General features: G+C 44.8%; 1 protein-coding gene across 2 annotated transcripts; it reads left to right on the forward strand.

Annotated features, from left to right (window-relative positions):
• The first annotated feature begins 152 nt into the window (after nucleotides 1–152).
• Nucleotides 153–12687, forward strand: LOC148477787 (uncharacterized). 2 transcript variants are annotated; one of them, XM_088456172.1, is made up of 5 exons: nucleotides 153–216; nucleotides 5693–5845; nucleotides 7772–7963; nucleotides 8286–8364; nucleotides 10853–12687. In XM_088456172.1, the coding sequence occupies exons 2-5, from the start codon at nucleotides 5768–5770 to the stop codon at nucleotides 12550–12552; spliced, it is 2049 nt and encodes a 682-aa protein (XP_088312298.1). In that variant the 5' UTR covers nucleotides 153–216; nucleotides 5693–5767; the 3' UTR covers nucleotides 12553–12687. The 2 variants fall into 2 exon arrangements, with proteins under 2 accessions (XP_088312298.1, XP_088312300.1); XM_088456174.1 differs by having other exon boundaries at nucleotides 10856–12687.
• The last annotated feature ends 10996 nt before the right edge of the window (nucleotides 12688–23683 follow it).

Raw genomic sequence — 23683 nt, forward strand, 5'->3', positions numbered from 1 at the left:
AGCAATACTAATGACTGATGTGAGCCCCCTCTTTTATATCACAGCTGCAGCAGCCCAAGTACAACCCAGCCCTCCCCCATTTCCTGTATGTGGAACGCACAACCAGGAAGTGTGTTATTATCTAGCAGCCACCAGCTTTCCTTTACAGGCAGCAGTAATAGAAAACAGACAGAGGAGACTCTGGATCTGATCTGATGCTGCTGGATGTCAAAGCTGGTAATTGCATGAATTATTCATTTTTATATGTTTGTATCCCAGGTACAAGGGCACTATTTTATATTGCATCTGTTTTATTCTTCCCCAGATAAACAGGCAGTGAAGTTCAAAACGATTCCCTGTTACTTTATTACAGTTCCTGTGTCACCATCCATGTCACCTACTAGTCCTGTCCTATAGATATATTCTATTATTACCTGTAACTATATCCCACATCCTGTGTCACCATCCATGTCACCTACTAGTCCTGTCCTATAGATATATTGTATTATTACCTGTAACTATATTCCACACCCTGTGTCACCATCCATGTCACCTACTAGTACTGTCCTATAGATATACTGTATTATTACCTGTAACTTTATCCCACACCCTGTGTCACCATCCATGTCACCTACTAGTCCTGTCCTATAGATATATTGTATTATTACCTGTAACTATATCCCACATCCTGTGTCACCATCCATGTCACCTACTAGTCCTGTCCTATAGATATATTGTATTATTACCTGTAACTATATTCCACACCCTGTGTCACCATCCATGTCACCTACTAGTACTGTCCTATAGATATACTGTATTATTACCTGTAACTTTATCCCACACCCTGTGTCACCATCCATGTCACCTACTAGTCCTGTCCTATAGGTATACTGTATTATTACCTGTAACTATATCCCACACCCTGTGTCACCATCCATGTCACCTACTAGTCCTGTCCTATAGATATACTGTATTATTACCTGTAACTATATCCCACACCCAGTGTCACCATCCATGTCACCTACTAGTCCTGTCCTATAGATATATTGTGTATTACCTGTAACTATATCCCACACCCTGTGTCACCATCCATGTCACCTACTAGTCCTGTCCTATAGATATATTGTATTATTACCTGTAACTATATCCCACACCCTGTGTCACCATCCATGTCACCTACTAGTCCTTTCCTATAGATATATTGTATTATTACCTGTAACTATATCCCACACCCAGTGTCACCATCCATGTCACCTACTAGTCATGTCCTATAGATATATTGTGTATTACCTGTAACTATAACCCACACCCTGTGTCACCATCCATGTCACCTACTAGTCCTGTCCTATAGATATACTGTATTATTACCTGTAACTATATCCCACACCCAGTGTCACCATCCATGTCACCTACTAGTCCTGTCCTATAGATATATTGTGTATTACCTGTAACTATATCCCACACCCTGTGTCACCATCCATGTTACCTACTAGTCCTGTCCTATAGATATAGTGTATTATTACCTGTAACTTTATCCCACACCCTGTGTCACCATCCATGTCACCTACTAGTCCTGTCCTATAGACATACTGTATTATTACCTGTAACTATATCCCACACCCTGTGTCACCATCCATGTCACCTACTAGTCCTGTCCTATAGATATACTGTATTATTACCTGTGACTATATCCCACACCCTGTGTCACCATCCATGTCACCTACTAGTCCTGTCCTACAGATATACTGTATTATTACCTGTAACTATATCCCACACCCTGTGTCACCATCCATGTCACCTACTAGTCCTGTCCTATAGATATATACTGTATTATTACCTGTAACTATATCCCACACCCTGTGTCACCATCCATGTCACCTACTAGTCCTGTCCTATAGATATACTGTATTATTACCTGTAACTATATCCCACACCCTGTGTCACCATCCATGTCACCTACTAGTCCTGTCCTACAGATATACTGTATTATTACCTGTAACTATATCCCACACCCTATGTCACCTACTAGTCCTGTCCTATAGATATATTATATTATTACCTGTAACTATATCCCACACCCAGTGTCACCATCCATGTCACCTACTAGTCCTGTCCTATAGATATATTGTGTATTACCTGTAACTATATCCCACACCCTGTGTCACCATCCATGTCAACTACTAGTCCTGTCCTATAGATACTCTGTATTATTACCTGTAACTATATCCCACACCCTGTGTCACCATCCATGTCACCTACTAGTCCTGGTCTATAGGTATACTGTATTATTATTACCTGTAACTATATCCCACACCCTGTGTCACCATCCATGTCACCTACTAGTCCTGTCCTATAGATATACTGTATTATTACCTGTAACTATATCCCACACCCTGTGTCACCATCCATGTCACCTACTAGTCCTGTCCTATAGATATATTGTATATTACCTGTAACTATATCCCACACCCTGTGTCACCATCCATGTCACCTACTAGTCCTGTCCTATAGATATATTGTGTATTACCTGTAACTATATCCCACACCCTGTGTCACCATCCATGTCACCTTCTAGTCCTGTCCTATAGATATACTGTATTATTACCTGTGACTATATCCCACACCCTGTGTCACCATCCATGTCACCTACTAGTCCTGTCCTATAGATATATTGTAATATTACCTGTAACTATATCCCACACCCCGTGTCACCATCCATGTCACCTACTAGTCCTGTCCTATAGATATATTGTGTATTACCTGTAACTATGGCCCTCATTCAGAGCCACTCGCTAGCGGCAGTACGCTCGTTCCGAGCGATGTTCGCACATCTGCGCATGCGTACGGTTTTTAGTACGCATGCGCGAACCAGTCAGTGCGGCCGAAAATCGTTGGTACGCAATATAGCGAGGGCCTGCTATTTTGAGTGACAGAATGAGGCGTATGTGGGTGGTAACAGGGGAAGGTGCTTGAAAACGGGGAGTGGAGATCCGAACGCAGGCGTGCTTAAAGGTCAAAACGGGCGTTTTAAGGGAGTGCATATTTAATACAGCAGCGTCATTGACCACGTCACTTGGTTTTTTTTAACTCAGAACTGCTCGCAAAATAGCGGTTGAAAACACCAACCACAAGAATAGCGAGCAGTTCATACGCTGTACGATGTATTCGATTAATCTAATAAATAGCGGACATGACGTATGGTGCGTGCGGCCAGGGGGCGTTTTTATCAAATAAACGAGCGTATGTTTTGCTCGCTTGTTCAGACTTAGAGGTGGGAACAGACTGCAATTTGCGAACGGATCATTTGAATAGCCACCCCTTGTTTTTGAACGAACGACCACAAATAGCGAACGGCTCTGAATCAGGCCCTATATCCCACACCCTGTGTCACCATCCATGTTACCTACTAGTCCTGTCCTATAGATATAGTGTATTATTACCTGTAACTTTATCCCACACCCTGTGTCACCATCCATGTCACCTACTAGTCCTGTCCTATAGACATACTGTATTATTACCTGTAATTATATCCCACACCCTGTGTCACCATCCATGTCACCTACTAGTCCTGTCCTATAGATATACTGTATTATTACCTGTAACTATATCCCACACCCTGTGTCACCATCCATGTCACCTACTAGTCCTGTCCTATAGATATACTGTATTATTACCTGTAACTTTATCCCACACCCTGTGTCACCATCCATGTCACCTACTAGTCCTGTCCTATAGATATATTGTGTATTACCTGTAACTATATCCCACACCCTGTGTCACCATCCATGTCACCTACTAGTCCTGTCCTATAGATATGTTGTATTATTACCTGTAACTTTATCCCACACCCTGTGTCACCATCCATGTCACCTACTAGTCCTGTCCTATAGATATACTGTATTATTACCTGTAACTATATCCCACACCCTGTGTCACCATCCATGTCACCTACTAGTCCTGTCCTATAGATATACTGTATTATTACCTGTAACTATATCCCACACCCTGTGTCACCATCCATGTCACCTACTAGTCCTGTCCTACAGATATACTATATTATTACCTGTAACTATATCCCACACCCTGTGTCACCATCCATGTCACCTACTAGTCCTGTCCTATAGATATATACTGTATTATTACCTGTAACTATATCCCACACCCTGTGTCACCATCCATGTCACCTACTAGTCCTGTCCTATAGATATACTGTATTATTACCTGTAACTATATCCCACACCCTATGTCACCATCCATGTCACCTACTAGTCCTGTCCTACAGATATATTGTATTATTACCTGTAACTATATCCCACACCCAGTGTCACCATCCATGTCACCTACTAGTCCTGTCCTATAGATATATTGTGTATTACCTGTAACTATATCCCACACCCTGTGTCACCATCCATGTCACCTACTAGTCCTGTCCTATAGATACTCTGTATTATTACCTGTAACTATATCCCACACCCTGTGTCACCATCCATGTCACCTACTAGTCCTGGTCTATAGGTATACTGTATTATTATTACCTGTAACTATATCCCACACCCTGTGTCACCATCCATGTCACCTACTAGTCCTGTCCTATAGATATATTGTATTATTACCTGTAACTATATCCCACACCCTGTGTCACCATCCATGTCACCTACTAGTCCTGTCCTATAGAGATACTGTATTATTACCTGTAACTATATCCCACACCCTGTGTCACCATTCATGTCACCTGCTAGTCCTGTCCTATAGATATACTGTATTATTACCTGTAACTATATCCCACACCCTGTGTCACCATCCATGTCACCTACTAGTCCTGTCCTATAGATATATTGTATAATACCTGTAACTATATCCCACATCCTGTGTCACCATCCATGTCACCTACTAGTCCTGTCCTATAGATATATTGTATTATTACCTGTAACTATATCCCACACCCAGTGTCACCATCCATGTCACCTACTAGTCCTGTCCTATAGATATATTGTGTATTACCTGTAACTATATCCCACACCCTGTGTCACCATCCATGTCACCTACTAGTCCTGTCCTATAGATACTCTGTATTATTACCTGTAACTATATTCCACACCCTGTGTCACCATCCATGTCACCTACTAGTCCTGGTCTATAGGTATACTGTATTATTATTACCTGTAACTATATCCCACACCCTGTGTCACCATCCATGTCACCTACTAGTCCTGTCCTATAGATATACTGTATTATTACCTGTAACTATATCCCACACCCTGTGTCACCATCCATGTCACCTACTAGTCCCGTCCTATAGATATATTGTATATTACCTGTAACTATATCCCACACCCTGTGTCACCATCCATGTCACCTACTAGTCCTGTCCTATAGATTTTATCCCACACCATGTGTCACCATCCGTGTCATCTACTAGTCCTGTCCTATAGATTTTATCCCACACCATGTGTCACCATCCATGTCACCTACTAGTCCTGTCCTATAGATTTTACCCCACACCATGTGTCACCATCCGTGTCATCTTCTAGTCTTGATGTATTGTGCCATGTTGAAGAAGTGCAGTGTAGCTGGTTTGTATCAATAGTACAATATATTAGAGTAGACTATAATGTTTTGTTAGGTAGATTTGGAAATATTTTTGCATCAGGTGAGGCCAAAATCTGATTGTATTGAATTTTTCTGTATTTCTTCCTGTGTAATTTTATTTTAGATATTTAATCGTGTTGTTACATGAAGTTTGAAGCGTAAGTAGTCCTAGGCTGATCATACGATTGAATCACTGAGAATGGACAAGGACAGGAGTCGCATGACTGAGAGGATATTAAATCTCACCCTGGAGATCATCTGCCTGCTGACTGGAGAGGTGAGGGGTTCTGGGAGTGTAACTTTTATCACTTTCAGGGCGGGATGCATGACTCATTGCATTTGGGATGCGATACATCCCGCCAGGGCTGCCATCAGAAATTGTGGGGCCCGATACTGACAAAATAGGCAGGGCCCCCCTGGGGGATGGTGCAGAGGTGGGCGGAGCTGTGTATAATGTGGGTGGAGTTACACTGGGGGGTGAGACGTCAATTGGTGATTAAACCAATTTAAAAATTCTCAAAGTTTGGGGTCGGGAAGGAAGGATGGACATGGGGACACACGGCTGGGAAGCCTGGACTGGGAGGGCACAGAAAAGGCTGAACTGGGGGTGCACAGAACAGGGAAGGCTGGACCTTAATTGGTGGGCACAGGGCAGGGAAAGATGGCTGGACTAGAGGGGGGCAAGGCAGGGAAGGCTAGGTGTACTAGGGGGGAGGCACAGGGCAGGACTGGGAAGGGGGGACAAGGCAAAAAAGACTGGCTGGATTAGAGGACACAGGACAGGGAACGATGGCTGGTTTAGGGTGAGCACAGGGCAGGGAAGGCTGGCTGGACCGGGGGGGGGCACAAGGCAGAGAAGGCTGTCTGGACAAGGGGAGCACAGGGCAGGCGAAGGCTGGCTGGAGTAGGGGGTTTGGGTAGAGAAGGCTAGCTGCACTAGGTGGAGGGGCATACGGCAGGGACTCTTGAGTCCTACCTTGCTTCTCAGCGTCAGCGGGCCCGGGCCCGGCCCCGGGAGACAGCGGTGCAGATATACAGCAGCCTGGGAGAGACAGCGCAGCGCTGCCGGCGGTATTTCAAATATGGCGTTGGCCGCGAGCCATTGAGGCCACTCCTGATTGGCCACCGGTCCGCGAGCTGTAATGCTCGCGGATTGTGACATGTTTCAAATACCTCCGGCAGCGCTGCGCTGTCTCTCCCAGGCTGCCGAAGCCTGATTCATATTATCTGCCCTGCTGTCACCGGGCCCCAACTCTGTCCGGGCCCAGGACTCCAGGCCCGGCAGACCCCCCCTGATGGCGGCCCTGCATCCCGCCAGTCTTCGCATGCATGCCGGCGTTGGTAACAAACACCGCAAAGGTCCACTCTCTCAGTAAGAGCAGCCCTCTGCGATGGAGGGACTTCCGGATCTATGACCTAGAAGCCCCTCTGGCGTCCTTCTGCGCATGTGCAGAAGGATAAATGCTCCGCGTGGGGTGCTGGGAGGCATCCGATTGGATCCCTCTCTCAGCACTCTCCTGATAGAAGACCATAGGCTTCTATGGGTAACACCATCAGGAAAATGGCCTTACCCACCACAACGGCTTGGTGCATATGAGAAATGCGGTCAAACCCGTATTTTGGGGCTTTGGGCCCTCTACTAATTATTTAACTAATAAGAAATTTGGATTGTGAACTGAATATATATGGAGAGTCTCTGATTACGGCTACCTACGTTCATATTTCACGGATTGATTGGTAAGAGGAGAACATTTTATTGGACTAATCGAAGATATGGTCCATTTTAGAATTTTTAGTCGTTAAAATTGAACTACAAATATACTTATTTTCATGTTTATCGTGATTTTTTGTTTACAAGCTGGACATGGCTTCGCAGTATATTTACCCGATACTAGTAATGAGTCAGGGTTTGCAGTCTTTCTGTCCTATCTTTTGAAGAATTCCAACGTGGACCATTATGACAATTTAGGTGTCATGTTAAGATGATCTTCTGTCGTTCACTAATGCCTTTGTGAGCATTGATGTGCTCTGCTGTTGCTCAGGTATCTCCATTCAAAGAACTTTGGGGCATTACTTAGATGTGATTCACCTGGTCCCAAGGCCCAAATAGTCATTAGATAATTGTTTGCTGACTATACCAGTGAGGATGTTGTATTAGTGTAGGGGCATATCTTTGCTATGATGTTTTTTTTTTATTACACAGGATTATATAGTAGTGAAGAAGACATCCAGTGAGCGAGTGACACCCAGTAGCTGCCCCTGTGTATCTGGAGGATTGGGCAGGAGCCAGAGCCCCATCACGGTGCCACCACCCCACTCACTGATACTTGAGAGAGACAATGACCAGAAAATCCTGGAACTCACCAACAAGATCATTCAGCTGCTGACTGGAGAGGTGACTCCTGGGAATGGGACATTATACAATAACACCAGGGGATGTGTCTGGGTGATGACTGTAGAGGTGACTGCTGGGAATGGGACATTATACAGTAACACCAGGGGATGTGTCTGGGTGATGACTGGAGAGGTGACTGCTGGGAATGGGACATTATACAGTAACACCAGGGGATGTGTCTGGGTGATGACTGGAGAGGTGACTGCTGGGAATGGGACATTATACAGTAACACCAGGGGATGTGTCTGGGTGATGACTGTATCATTGTGTGTGTCAGGTTCCTATAAGGTGTTAGGATGTCACTGTCTATCTCTCCATGCAGGAAGGGGAGTATCTAGAGGAACACAAGGATTTGTATGAGGACGTAATGATGGAGAATCACCGGCCCCTTACATCACTGGGTAAGAGGCTTTGTAAGAAGAGATCAAAGTTATAGCCCTATTCTTTAGAATCCAAATCTCTTGAGCCTTTGTAAACCTCAAGTCTTTGGCCCTCATTCAGAGCCGCACGCTCTGAATGAGGGCCGCCCTCCATAATTATGGAGCGTCCTCCTGGACGCTCGTATAGCTGTGGGTCACCACCCACAGCCTATACGAGCGTGCAGTTTGATGGCCGCGATGGTCTTGACCATCGCGACCATCGCCACTGCGAGCCAGAGCCTGCGGTTGAGTTTTTCAACCGCAAGGCCCGGAGTGATTTTGGCTCTATCAGAGCCAAAATCACTCCCACTGACATGTCAGTGGGCCGGCTTCTGACGGTAGGCGTTCCCTTGGGAACGCCCCCGTCAGGGAAGCACGCCACCGGCACGCCCACCAAAGGGGGCGTGCTGTCAATCAACATCGACAGCACGCCCCCTTTGATCAGACACAACGAGCGAAGGAAAGTTCTTCGCTCGTCGCGTCAGGCGCATGCGCACGACGGAGCTCCCGCCGTCGTGCGCATGCGCAGTGCACAACATCGACACACTTGCGAGCGGACAGCCGCTTGCGAGTGGGTCTGAATCAGGCCCTTTGCTCAGAGTGTTGCTATATTGGTCAGATGTATTTATTTATAACAGTTGCAAGCTTCTATGTCTCTCTCTGATATCAGAATGGTTGATAGTGCAAAATCACATGGGAACTGAGGCCATTAACTCTGGAGACTGGCTGATGATCCGCTAAAGCAATGTGAAATAATTAGTAGACGGAGCAACTTTAATGAAAAGAAATATAGCTTTCCTTCTTGCCTAACTATTACTGAATTAGGGATGGCCATCGATGGATTAACCATCAATGTTGCCAATTGTGTTTAACATCGATGGCATTAAACCATCGATGGTTTGCACCAATCTATAGCAATTCCAGCTTGGGAGCACAGCGGGCTGAGGACCTGATTCAGACGCTGGGAAGCATTTGCATGCAGCCAGTGGGCGTGCTAATGCCTTGCCATGCGAACGCCTGCCTTGCCGAATTTGCATACGCATCTAGCGAGAGGGTCTAAATCGTTCCCTGAGAGCCAATCAGGTCTGGAACTTTGGGGTCTATGTACTAAGCCTTGCAGAGAGATAAAGTGGATGGAGATAAAATAACATTTATTTACATCCACTTTATCTCTGGCTTAGTACATAGACCCCTTAACGACTTGATGTCGGGGCAGGACTCCCTGCCCCATGCATCAGGGGAAGGGATGGGTGGGACATTGCTGCCAGGAAGCCATTGATAGGAAAGAAACTTTGGATCTCCAATTTCAATGGCAAAAACCATTGGCCATTGGTGGCAAACCATCACTGGTTGTTAGCTGTCAATGGCTATCCCTATACTGAATTCCGTTACTCCCACTCAGCACTTATTTGGTGGCTGTGGACATTGTGTACAACTCTGAATCAGGCCCAAACCCTGTTGGGATGGTCAGACTATCAGTGGGCCGACAGTAGCCGGGGCCCCTGGAAATCCCAGGGCCTGATACCCATGTCCCTTTGTAACCTCCATGTCGCTGGGCATGACCGCACCCCCTAGTGACATCGCTGGTTACAATTATAATTGTTTCATTAAAACTGAGGGTCTCATTCAGAGCCGCTCGTAAGCGGCCGTTCGCTCGTTCCGAGCGATGTTCGCACATCTGCGCATGCGTACAGTTTGTAATACGCATGTGCGAACCAGTCAGTGCGGCCGAAAATCGTTTGTTCGCTAAATAACGAATGCCTGCTATTTTGAGTGACAGGAGGAGGCGTATGTGGGTGGTAACAGGGGAAGGTGCTTGAAAACGGGGAGTGGAGATCAGAACGCAGGCGTGCTTAAAGGTCAAAACGGGCGTTTTAAGGGAGTGCATAATTAAAACCGCAGCGTCATTGACCACGTCACTTGGTTTTTTTATAGTCAGAACTGCTCGCAAAATAGTGGTAGGAAAAACCAGCCACAAGAATAGCAAGCAGTTCATACGCTGTTCGATGTACTCGATTAATCTAATAAATAGCGGACATGACGTATGGTGCGAGCGGCCAGGGGGCGTCTTTTTCAAAATTACGACCGCAAGTTTTGTTCGCTCGTTCAGACATAGAGGCGTGAACAGACCGCAAAGAGCGAACGGTTCATTTGAATAGCCACCCCTTTTTTGTGAACGAACGACTGCAAATAGCGTCCGGCTCTGAATCAGAGCCTGAGCCAGGTGCGGATTGGCCATAGGGTTCACCGGGGAGATTCCTGGTTGAACGATGTGCCTGTAGGGCCGCCTGTTGAACGGATGCTCTTCCCTTTCCCTCTCCCTCCTTGAGAAGATCTACCCTATATCATCAGCAGACAGTACAGCTAAAACTCCAAAATATCTTGTACAGGAATGTCACTCCTAGGAGCCTTTTCTCCTCTTTAATATCCCAATGTTTATAACATCTACCTACAGTGTATTTCTCTCCAGCAGATCTCACTAAGGATACAAAAATATCAGGAAAATCTCACATCCCAATGTCTACACAGGACTGCATGAATGAGGATCATAGCATTGATATATATGTGCAGACTGCAAAATACTCATCAGCTGACGAACAAAACACAATCAACTGTATGGACAATGTAACCGAGAGACCAACTTCATGTGAAAAATTGAATCTCACCGACATGTATACACCCACATATCATACACAGTGTACACCTACTCATAGTAAGGAGGAATCAGTCTCATGTGATGGAGGAACCCTCACACACACTGACATGTATACACCCACATATCCTACACAGTATACACCTACTCATAGTAAGGAGGAACCAGTCTCATGTGATGGAGGAGAACTCACACACACTGCCATGTATACACCCACATATCATACACAGTATACATCTACTCATAGAAAGGAGGAATCAGTGTCATGTGATGGAGGAACCCTCACAGCCACATATCATACACAGTATACACCTACTCATAGTAAGGAGGAATCAGTCTCATGTGATGGAGTTGACATCACAGACACTGACATGTATACACCCACAGATCATACACAGTATACACCTACTCATATTAAGGAGGAATCAGTCTCATGTGATGGTGGAGACCTCACACACACTGACATGTATACACCCACATATCATACACAGTATACATCTACTCATATTAAGGAGGAATCAGTCTCGTGTGATGGAGGAACTCTCACACACACTGATCATGCACAAGATAAATCTGCTATAGGGGGTGAATCCACGTTGAGTGAAGAATTTGCAGACACTGATCTATTTATACTGAAAGATCATACACCTTATACAAAAGTGAAACCATTCTTCTGCTGTGAATGTGGAAAGTGTTTTCAATCTCTCTCAGAACTTACCGTACACCAGGTTACTCATACGGACGAGAAATCAATGCGTTCACTTGAATATGAGAAATGTTTCATCCATAGCTCTGAAAGCAGTAGAAATCAGGGAATCGAAACTGGATTGAAACCGTACACTTGTTCTGAATGCGGCAAATGTTTTATCAGTAACACACATCTTGTTAAACATCAGAGGACACATACAGGAGAGAAGCCGTACTTGTGTTCTGAGTGTGGCAAATGTTTCGGCAGTAGCTCAGATCGTACCAAGCATTACAGAATCCACACCGGAGTGAAGCCGTATTCTTGCTCTGAATGTGGAAAATGTTTCACCTCTAACTCTGCTTTTACTAAACACCAGAGAATTCATACAGGAGTAAGACCCTATTCTTGTTCTGATTGTGGGAAATGCTTTACCCAGAAGGGAGGCCTACTCAGACATGAGAAGATTCACAGCGGAGAGAGACCATTTTCCTGTAGGGAGTGTGGCAAATGCTTTATCACTAACTCCTCGCTGATTATGCATCAGAGGGTTCACAAAGGTGAAAAACCGTATTCTTGCTCCGAATGCGGCAAAGATTTTTATCTGACTTCGGATCTTGTCGTCCATTACAGGATACACACGGGTGAGAAACCGTATGCTTGTCCTACATGCGGTAAATGTTTCATTTCTAATTCAAATCTTTCGAAACATCGCAGGATTCACACGGGGGAGAGACCTTATTCCTGCCCTGTGTGTGGGAAAAGTTTCGTTACTAATTCAAATCTTTCTAAACACCAGAGGACTCACGTCAGGGAGAAGCGGTGTTCCTGAGGGAAAAACTTCTTGTCCAAGAACCGCACACATTATTTTTCATCAGAATGTTAATAAAGGAGAGACAGTACTTTCAATATTGTGAAACTATTCAGGCTCTTGTAATATGTGTGAAATTAAATTCAGTAATAACCACTATGGGGTGAATGTAATTGTTTTCGAGATTCAAGCATCAGTGAGGTTTTTCCCTAGACTGTCCGATGTTTTAAAGCAGAAATAATTTAAAAGACAAAACTAGGTTGGTTTTACCATTTAAATGATTGCCTTTTTAAACCGGCAAGATTCGGTGGGATTTTGCTAATGCCTGAATCTTGCAGGCCATTGATTCCCAAACTCTATCCTCAAGGCACCCTAAAGCTGGCCTTACATGAGTAAGGCCAGCATAAGATAAGATTCATCTTACGATTTCCCTTGAACTTCCTGGCAGTCCCACAGGAAAAAAAGGGATATTCCCTCCAGCACACTGCAGCAATATCATCAAGAATACTTGAATCCTACATCAGAGGTATTGGTTACATACATTTGCAAATATATGAATAAGAGCCGGGCCAGCGTCAAGGCTCCTCTATACCGGCGTCCCTAACATTATGGGGTTCACGTCCGAGGCGCAGGGAACCCCAAAAGATTCCAGCCAAGGACCATCCCCAGGGCATCACACGAAAAAGGGAAAAAAGGTGATAGTGAAGTGTAAAGTACAGATGTGTAAAGATAATAAGTGTTAATATAACGAGAGAGAGTTAATAGTACATAAATAATAAACAAAAAAATAGAAAGGTGATGAAAAAGTATCTATGTGAATTAAGTGGTGATGCCCTGAAAAAAGCCCAGCCAGAGCAACTCCGGGGGCCCCACACCCAAACGCTCACCCCAACATAATTATTTCTACCTAATAGTAGCACCCACTCTGGGTCATATAATTGCAAATTAATGTACTGCATAATAACAGCACATGTATAAGCTGAGAGCTGACTCACCTAGGAGGTATCCCAGAAACCTCCAAATGGCACTATACAGACCAGCACATCCTCCCAATGCTGGCTCCCTTCATGCCTCTCAGAACTGCAAACAAAAAGTATGGTGGTCGCTCACATCAGCTTAATTACATTGCACAGGTGCTTGTAAAGGGCAGGGTTTACACTGAACCACAGAAAAAAAAGGGATATTCCCTCCAGCACACTGCAGCAATATCAACAAGAATACTTGAATCTTAAGTGATAACAGAAATTCAAAAGTATTGGTTACATACATTTACAAATATATGAATAAGCGCCGGGCCAGCGTCAAGGCTTCTCTATACCAGTGTCCCTAATATTAAGGGGTTCACGTCTGAGGCGCAGGGTACCCCAAAATATTCCAGCCAAGGACCATCCCCAGGGCATCACACGGAAAGGAAAAAAGGTGATAGTGAAGTGTAAAGTATAGATGTGTAAAGATAATAAGTGTTAATATAACGAGAGAGAGTTAATAGTACATAAATAATAAACAAAAAAATAGAAAGGTGATGAAAAAGTATCTATGTGAATTAAGTGGTGATGCCCTGAAAAAAGCCCAGCCAGAGCAACTCCGGGGGCCCCACACCCAAACGCTCACCCCAAAATAATTATTGCTACCTAATAGTAGCACCCACTCTGGGTCATATAATTACAAATGAAAGTACTGGCAGTCCCATCCGCACGATTTGGTGCTTATGTTCATACGATCTCACGTACGATCATTTGCCCCGATGCAACGCGTGTCCGACCGTCCGAGGAGTCATTTGTTAAAAAAAAAAAAACGACTGATGTACGAATGGGGGAGGGAGATCCGTGATGCATGCATCTGTCTTTAATAAAATAAACACAGATGCAGGGATGGATCAGTGAGAACCATCAGTGCATCTGTGGGGGGAAAAAAAGTGTTTTTTTTATTAAAATAAATAAAATGCAGTGAGAGCCGCAGGGTTACTAAAGGTGTCACAGACGAGGGAATTTGTTCCCGGGCTGGGTCTTGGATCTGTTTTGTTTGGGTTAGGTATGCTCTGGAAAGAACTGGGTTTAATTAAGTTTCTGCGCATGTAGTAATATATTGGTAGTAGAGGCCTTTGAGTGAATACTGAAGGACGGCTGAATTCCGGTTAAGACCGGAGTTTAACTGGACTCCAGGTATAGTGGAGGACGGCTGGAACTCCGGGCAGGACACACACATAAGTGTAGCAATTGAAGAATCGGCAGATACGCTTGGTGGAACACAGTAAGGAAGCTCACTAGACGAGGCTAAGAGTCCTGTTGCACTGGCAACTTGTTACTGCAGCAGGTAACCTTTTATAAAGGTTGCAGGAAGCTGATTGGTGGAGAACTGTGAAGGAGCTATTCCATTGGTGGAGGCGGAGTCACGTGGGCAAATCCAATATGGCTGCACCCATGGACCGGAGGGCGGCAGCCCAACCATGCGGACCCCGGAGCAGACTGCGGGTGCTTGTGTCCAGGAGGGAGGATACTGACGGAGCCAGTCGGAGAGGACGGAGCTGCTGCAGCACCATGTAAGTGCCGAAAATGCCTCGGGTGAGCGCCCGCAAAGGTAAGTAGCGGGGTCTGGTTCTGAGGTCTGTGTGGGGACTTGTGACAAGGTGATCCTGCGGTTCTCACCATTGACTACAATGGTGGGAGCCGCTCATTGGCTGAGAGAGGCGGGGTCTGACCTCTCTCAGTCAATGATAGCTCAGACATGGCACTACAAAGGGTAATGCCGCGTCTGAGCCATTCATTCGGGAGGTGATATCCTTCAAGGATGTTACCTTGTTCATGGGTCGGATTTTTTTAGTTTTGTTTTACCAAGACCAAGGATGCCTACAGAGACAAGAGGACCAGTCCAGGTAATGTAGGCGAGTATGTATGTATGTATTAAAACTATACTGTCACGGTGTGTGCATTGTGTTTATTTAAACATTTCTAGACAGGTGAACTACAGGTATCAGCGGGCTCTCAATGCCCCGCATGCTGGTACTTGTGGATCTCCAAGTACCAGCATGCAGGGGAGGCTTGCTTGGACTTGCACTTCTACTTATAAAGACAATATTTTCATTTCTTTTTTTTTACCCTACACTTATACACTATCATCCCGGTACCCACTGCCCCAAGGGGGCTGGGAATGCCCCCAGGCTTTCAGCCTAGACCTGTGGTGCCCTGGAGCGGGGGACACTTTTATTTGGGGGGGGTCCCAGCTCCCCAGGGATCCCCGGCCTGGACTGACTAGCGATCAGGGTTGTTGCTTCGGCTTGGAGACCCGATGGCATCAGCCCTCCGCTAGAAAAAGTCTGATGCTGGTTCTGAAAAATACAGGGGGACCGTATGCATTTTTTCTCCCTGTATTCCCAGAACCAGGGCTGTATCAGAGCCCAGTGCTGGTTGCAGAATACGGGGGACCCCTACATCGTTCGTCTTCCGTATTTTGGCAAACAGAGCCGGTTCTGACTAGCCCGGTTCTTACTGTGCTTACGTACAGGGGGACCCCTATGTCGTTTGTCCCCCGTATGTTGCACAACCAGCACTCGGTCACTGTAAGCCCGGGGCTGGCTGCTATTTGGTGGGGGGAGGCATGCCGTATTTTTTTTTTTTTTTTTCTATTTCACAGATGCACGGGTGGTTCTCATTGAACCAAACCTGCATCTGTGTTTATTTTATTAAAGACAGATGCATGCATAATGGATCTCCCTCACCCATGCGTGCATCAGTCTTCTTTTTTTTTTATCGTATTATGGGCCTGATTCCGAGCTGAACGCTCTGACCAGAGCGCTCGCTCTGAATCAGTGCCCTCCTACCTGAAAATGGAGCGGCCTCCTGACCGCTCGCATAGCTGTGGGTGACCACCCACAGCATATCCGGGTCTCGCGCATGCGCACGATGGAGCTCCGTCGCGCGCATGCGCATTTTCACAACATCGACCCGCTAGCGAGCGAACTTTGCTCGCGAGCGGGTCTGAATGACCCCAAATATCTTTATTGAGAAATATAAGGCAATTCTTACAACCCTTGTTTAGAAATATAATATGATATACAGAAATGTATAAGTATGATATCTTTTTTTTTTTCCAAAACAAAATTGCATCAGTCTTCTTTAACAAATGACGCCGGTCAGACGCACGATGCATCGCATGCACAAATAGATGGCATGATCTGCATATGATCACGATAAATATGATGGGCTGCACATCTGATTATACGATACGTGCATCGGATTCCTACCTCAATGCTACACGATTTCCACACGATTAATTGTACGACGAGTCGACAATCGGGTAATCGGTCCGAAATCGCGCTAGTCTATGGCCAGCATAACAGTCCAGGTTTTAAGGATATCCAAGCTTAAGTACAGGTGACGTAATTAGTGCCTCAATTAGTGTCAATTTAATTGTGCCATCTGTACACTCACATGGATATCCATTAAACCTGGATTGGTAGGGTACATTGAGGATCAAGTTTGGGAAACCCTGTCTCCGGCTATTACATTTCCCCCTATAAGTGTTAATGTGTTTTTATTTTTATTTTTAGCTTAGTGTTAATTACACATCGGGACTCGCTGAAAAAAATTAAATACAAAATACTGTGCAAAAGTTTAAGGCAGGTGTGAACAAAATGCTGCAAAATTAGAATGCTTTCAAAAATAGAAGTGTTAATAGTTTATTTTTTATCAGTTAACAGAATGCAAAGTGAATGAACAGAAGAGAAATCTAAATCAAATCAAAACTTGGTGTGACCATTTTTTACCTTCAAAACAGCATCAATTCTTCTAGGTACACTTGCACAAAATCAGGGATTTTGTAGGATCATAGTCAGGTGTAGGATTAACCAATATCGATTCCTACCTACCTATACACTCTAAAATAATTGTCGCTGTTTAGCGTTATGAGTCGCACAAGAAATAATTGCTTTCAGACTTTGATTGTGGTTCCAAAGCACAAAAAGTTATTATTCAACATAAAAACAGCTAGCTACACGCTGTGATCTAAATACAATTAGCGCAAATAAATTATACAGACCCAAGGTACAGTCGTTACATACGCATGCGCTCTGGACCCAGATCCCAGCATCAAAGTAGAAACCTCAGTCAACAGCAAAGCAAGAAGAATGACTTCCAGTTTCAGAGAGCATGCATATATACTCTAGCAGAGATAGGCAATACAATAGAACAGTTTGGCATGATTCCATTGGTTCTTCTGTTACAGTATTGATCATAGGTCAATTCGTAAGGTCACAATCCAGCCTCCAGCAGCTCTTTGTGTCCTGTTTCCCGCTGCATAATAAATCTAAGCTGGCTACATTACAGAGTACATTTTAATGTTTAACTCTCTATGGTGCATAGTTTGCAGACACATGTTGCGATCTTCTCACCGATGGTACCAGAAATCTGCAAAGACACAGTGGATCAGTACAACACCAAACACGGTCTGCTTACCATGTACTAAGCCTTAGATATCAAATAAAATTTATTTCACAACATTACTAATACTGAATAAACCTTGAATATTACATTTTAATTGCTAGGGAACCTTTTTATATAAGTGTGCAGTATGTAAGTATTGGGGTATTGAGGAAAGACGCTAGTTAGCGTTGTGCGACTACGTGCTTGTGGAGTACACCATGGTACGTGTTTTGCAGGGTTGATCATTTTATGTTTTAGTGACTGTCTGTATTTATATGCTGAGGACTTTTAACATCTTTCTATTGCAGGGGAATCGCATGCTAAATAATAGCATCGCCGTATGTACTTATAATGGGCGAGATTTGCTAAAATGGCGCTGGGCGGCCAAACGCAAAATGGCATCTCATTGCCATTCGCAAAAATGGCGTTGTGCAGATTTAATTTTAAACCGATTCTGTCTCAGCCAATTATCCGGCTTCGACACCAATCATACCAAATAGGTTATAATGAACATCATTTTCATCTCTAGGTTGAAACAAGGTCATTAACTGAAACAGAAATAGCTGTGTAGGAGATGTAAAACTGGGTGAGAAACAGCCAAACTCTGCTACAAAGGTGAGGTTGTCAAAAACTGTCACAGGTCATACACCATGGCAAGACTGAGCACAGCAACCAGACACAAGGTAGTTATACTGCATCTGCAAGGTCTCTCCCAGGCAAAGATTTCAAAGCAGGCTGGGGTTTCAAGATGTTTCGGTTCAAGTTCTTTTGAAGAGGCACAAAGAAACCAGCAACGTTGAGAACCGTAGATGCTTGGAACAACCTCCCTGCCAAGTTCCTTCAAAAGGGTGGTCACACCAAATATTGATTTTGATTTAGATTTCGCTGCTGTTCATTCACTTTGCATTTTGTTAATTGATAAAAAAAAAACTAAACACTTCAATTTATATAATATATAACCCCCATAATGTGCAGCACTCACAGCAAGCAAAATAAGGTCTACCACAGTATTGAGGTTTTCAAAGTTTCAGTGCATGTTAATAAACACTGTAATAAGGAATAAACATTAAACAGACTTACCACTCCTACTGCATCCTTGGCCGGTGGTGCAGATCACTGACATCATCAAGGCAAGACGGCAAGGTCCGTCTGCCTGTCAGTGTAATACGAGACCATCCTTCACCATAAGAAAAAACAAAGTAGTGGAACAAGCATCGTAACCGAGGCACAATGTAACCATAGAGTATAACATACATATCACAACAGTGTGCAGTCACAGTTTATATGCAAAATTGGGCAGTAATATGTATAATTGGAACATCTAGAACAGGGATGGAGAACCTCCTGCCCGGGGGCCTTATAAGGCCGTCGGAATCATTTGGTCTGGCCCTCAGAGCTTTTTTCTGCACTCTGTTGCCAGACTCTATGCAGCAGTGCCACCTGGAGTGTCCTTAGGATGATTCAGACGGTCACACCGCTGCCCTTACAGCTCCCCCGAAGCATCCTTAGTAGGGGTGAGCGGGTTCGGTTTTACTCGGTTCTTATCGCCACTTTACCGTAATTTCGGCTCGATTTCATTCGCTATCCAAAACACGTGTTCGGCGATAGCCAATATAAAGATCCGAGTAAAACCGAACCCGCTCACCCCTAATCCTCAGGATGTCCAGGCATTGCTGTAATCACCGGCGATTGTGGACCCACCCCCGTGTTACATCACACAGAGGGGGCATGACCTGAATTAGGCCCACAAATAATGTTATATATATCAAAATGGCCCTCAGCAGAAAAAAGGTTCCCCACCCCTGATGTTTTGAAGTTTGTCTCCCAACTTTGGACTTTTTCATCCCCAAAATGAAAGTACTTTTTTGGGGTGTTCTAAAGTATTTTTTTAAACTTTTTTGGACACAGTTTATCTTTAGTGGACTGTCTCAAAGGTGCCAGCTTGCACCCCAAAACCCCAATTCTGCACTTTTTTTCAACTGCTATTCATAGGCGAATCTGTTTCACCGATTCCAATGCATTGACTTTCCGCACCGGCGAAAACACATTGGAATTGAATACGGAGGATACTTTTTGCATGGCGAAATGACGTCACTCGCAATACTTTTCCGCACTTAACGTGGCCACACACATAGCGATATTTTACCCGATGGGGCCGATTCCGACACATTGCTGTGCTGTAGGGCAGATCTGACAATCTGGGAACCAATGCACTGTGAAAGTCTGGATGCAGGAGAGATCGTATGAAGATTGGCCATTAAATTGTGTGCATATCGTGCGCAGAGCTGCCGGGGAGAGTTTCAAGGGAAATCGTAATATAAATAGTACACATCGGCTGATCATGTGTAGATCGCCAAGTGTGTGGGCACCTTTATAGTGGCTAATTGAATACGGGACTAAATCAACTATCTTAACCAGGGGCGTATCTATAATGAATACAGGGTGTGCGGTGCACAAGGGCCCCTGGGTCTGGACACACTCTAGTGCCCAGAGCGTACTGATTCTGCGGTGCCGGCCAGCCGGGGTGAGAGGAAGGGGCCCGTGACGGGGGATGCACACGGGGCCCCCTACTTTCTAAAGACGCCCCTGATCTTAACTATGGAATATTCTAATAATTTGCCAAGTTCTTGCAAACAGTTATAATGTATCCCATAACAAAGTATAGGGATAATATAAGCATTTACAAACGCTTCTAAGAGAAGGATGCCAATCCCAACATGTCATTAAGACCTTTAGGAGTAACAGTATCTTATCTTATTATCCATCTGCTCTCACATTGATCGATCATCCTATATTTCAGTATGGCTAGACTATGTCCCGCGTCACAAAACTGCCTAGCCACTAGTTGATCGCTGTATTCAAAGCAGATCTAATAGATGATCAATGGGCAGCAGTTAAAGAGAATGGGAATGGATGGGAGTGCAGAGGCTGAAGTTGGGGTCAATGAAATGAGTAGAAATGGTAGGTGGTCTACGTCAATCCTAATTGTACATTTTGCATCTTTACCGTTCCAGCAAGAGCTCTATTTAAGAAAGAGACATGGGGCCTGATTCAGACTGGGACTAAGGAATCTATATTTGAACCTCTATATACCCCTGCCTATACCTTCTAATATCCTACCTATAAACCTCTAAGGATGACGCTATTTTGCGTACGCAGTCATACAGTAAATAAAGACTCCAGACTTGGAACGTGTGGTTCCAAAGCACAAAGTATTATTCAAGTAAAATTACAGTCAGTTACACGCTATTGATCCAGACACAATTCGGCGCAAAGGAATTATACAGACCCAAGTACAGTATACATACGCAGCGCTTCCGGACCAGATGTTAGGCATCAGCAAGAAACCCCTCGTCAATCAGCATTCAGCATGAAGACTAAGAACCCAGTGTTGGAGCACACATTTATACCCCCCAGAAATAGACAACACAATAGAGAAGGTTGTTGCTGATGCCATTGGTCCTCAAGGGGGAAGCATCTGTTACAGAGCGTTTAACAGGCTGATTCAAATAGACTCAACCCAGCCTCCAACAACTAGGGGTCTCTGCCCTCCCGCCCCATGCAACATCCTAACAGTTGTTCATATAATATACATTTTGTTGCTTGAAGTCTCTGCGGTCCATAAGTTGAGAATGCATGATGCGATCTCCACACCGATAATACCGGAATTCTGTTGAAAGAGTACGCATCAGTACAAAACCAAACACGGCTTACTTAGCATGTATAAAACCTTAGTTAGGAAATAATCTTTATTTCAGAGCATTTATAGTAACTGAACAAACTTAAATCTTATACCTTAAAGCTTATTAAACCTTTTATGTGGATATGTAATGTGTTAGTATGCGGGGTTTGATATAAAGATGCTAGTTAATTTGGGGCAGATGCGTGTGCATGAAGCTAGCAACCAGCGTTTCATACAGGATCTTATGCATTCACTACTATGCGATTAGTTACCAGCGCAATTGTGCGTATTAATGTGTGTATGAGAAATGGTGCACTTAAATTTCACTTACTAAGTGAACACCTAGCAGTGTGGAATGCTGAGCCTTATAGTTCCACACGCCCCCCTCTCTCAGCAGCCCCCACCTTTCCCAGGCTCAAAAGAAAAGTCCTTTGTTCTCCCAGACTCTTGTGTGAATGCAAATTAGCCCAGCTACAAGACCCAAACCTAAGATAACACTCTTGGCTTTGAAGGTATTTTATTGCAGGAAGCCTGTTAATGTAAGGTGTGTATTCGAGCCGGGCCACCTGGAGTGAGAGCAGACGTTATCCAGGAAGCTTGTCTACACAAGCTAGTTGTCACGTGGCCATTTGCTCTGTTTAGCTAATGCAATATATCCATTAGGGGAATTATAATAATATACACTTTATCCAGAGCACCCAAACTACGTAAAGTCATGAAATGGGCTTGTGGTGAATCGCCGTAACTTATGGCGATGGTCACAGATGCAATCGCATGATGCTAATAGTATTATCGCCACATGTACTAAAGTGCGAGTTTATCTAAAATGGCGCTTAGGCGGCCATTCGCAAAATGGCGTGTTGCAGCCAGTCGCAAGATGGTGTCGCTGCGATTCAATTTTAAACTGATCTTGTCTCAGCCAATAATCCAGCTTCGACAGGACGCTAAGCCGCGATCACTCGCTGGCAAAAGGGGCCGGGTACGCAAATTCCGCAATCGTACTGTGTGGCGTAAGGAAGCCCTCTATGTCTTAGAGAGCGACGGCAGAGTGATCACACGCCGGTCTAATGACACCGACTTTCCTGTCTTAACACACGACATCTCCAGGAAGTTTATGATTATTCAGTAACATCGAGAGCCATCGGAGCTGCTCGCAGAGCTTAAGGTAGCCCCTACCCCACCGAAAGCACTGCGATCACTGCAGGCTGAAATACAACCAGGTGACGCTTACAATGACGCTTCCATGCTAATTATGCACACCCATAAAACTCCATTTTATTACCCAGACACGCCTGCGTTCGCAGCACCACTCCCCCGTTCACAAGCACCTTCCCCTGTTACCACCCACAAACAGCACATTCTGTCACTGAAAGTAGCGTCCAGTCTGTGTACTACAAGCGCACGATTCCCGGACGCAGTGACTGGCTCGCGCACGTGCACTGCGATGCATGCGCAGACGGGTGACCATCACCCATAGCGAACGCGGCTTTGCGTCCGGATCTGAATCAGGCCCATAACCCCTTTAGCACACTCTAAAGAAGCTATGAGATTTGCTTACTGCTGTTGGTCTCTGTATCACACCATGTATAGATGGCGTTAGCAGTATGGTCCTCATTGTCATCAACGGGGACCCAGCAAAAGTCTTTCTGGCTTCAATGAAGCATTCCGGGCTTTGCTGTGTCCCCGCTGGTTTGAAGCACAATGCGCTTGCACAGACAGACATAATTAACCTGTCGTTGGCAACTGTAGGCTACCATGAGCTCGGCAGGGGAACCCACTAAGGAGGTGGGTACCGCTGGACCTCACCAGACAGGTATGTAGTGTTAAATACCTGCAGCATATTTGTAAGTATCACTGTGATACTAAACAACATATGCTGCTGGTATTCAGTATTGTTAAATGGGATTCTGTGGTGTGACTGACAAAAGTCACGAGACAACGAGACAGGCGCTGGAGAGAGATTTTGCAATCCATAGCTCTGTAGTCGCATAAGGAGGCTCTGGGATGGCATTTAAAGGGGCATTAGGGGGCTCTGTGGCATATGAGGGGCTCT

This window comes from Taudactylus pleione, unplaced genomic scaffold (assembly GCF_031769625.1).
Source record: "Taudactylus pleione unplaced genomic scaffold, aTauple2 ptg000689l, whole genome shotgun sequence".
Taxonomy (NCBI): domain Eukaryota; kingdom Metazoa; phylum Chordata; class Amphibia; order Anura; family Myobatrachidae; genus Taudactylus; species Taudactylus pleione.

Coding starts and splice junctions, on each gene's coding strand:
- LOC148477787 (XM_088456172.1), top strand. CDS start 5,768: ATGGACAAGGACAGGAGTCGCATGACTGAGAGGATATTAAATCTCACC. Junction 5,846..7,771: donor TCTGCCTGCTGACTGGAGAG/GTGAGGGGTTCT, acceptor TTTATTACACAG/GATTATATAGTAGTGAAGAA. Junction 7,964..8,285: donor TTCAGCTGCTGACTGGAGAG/GTGACTCCTGGG, acceptor CTCTCCATGCAG/GAAGGGGAGTATCTAGAGGA.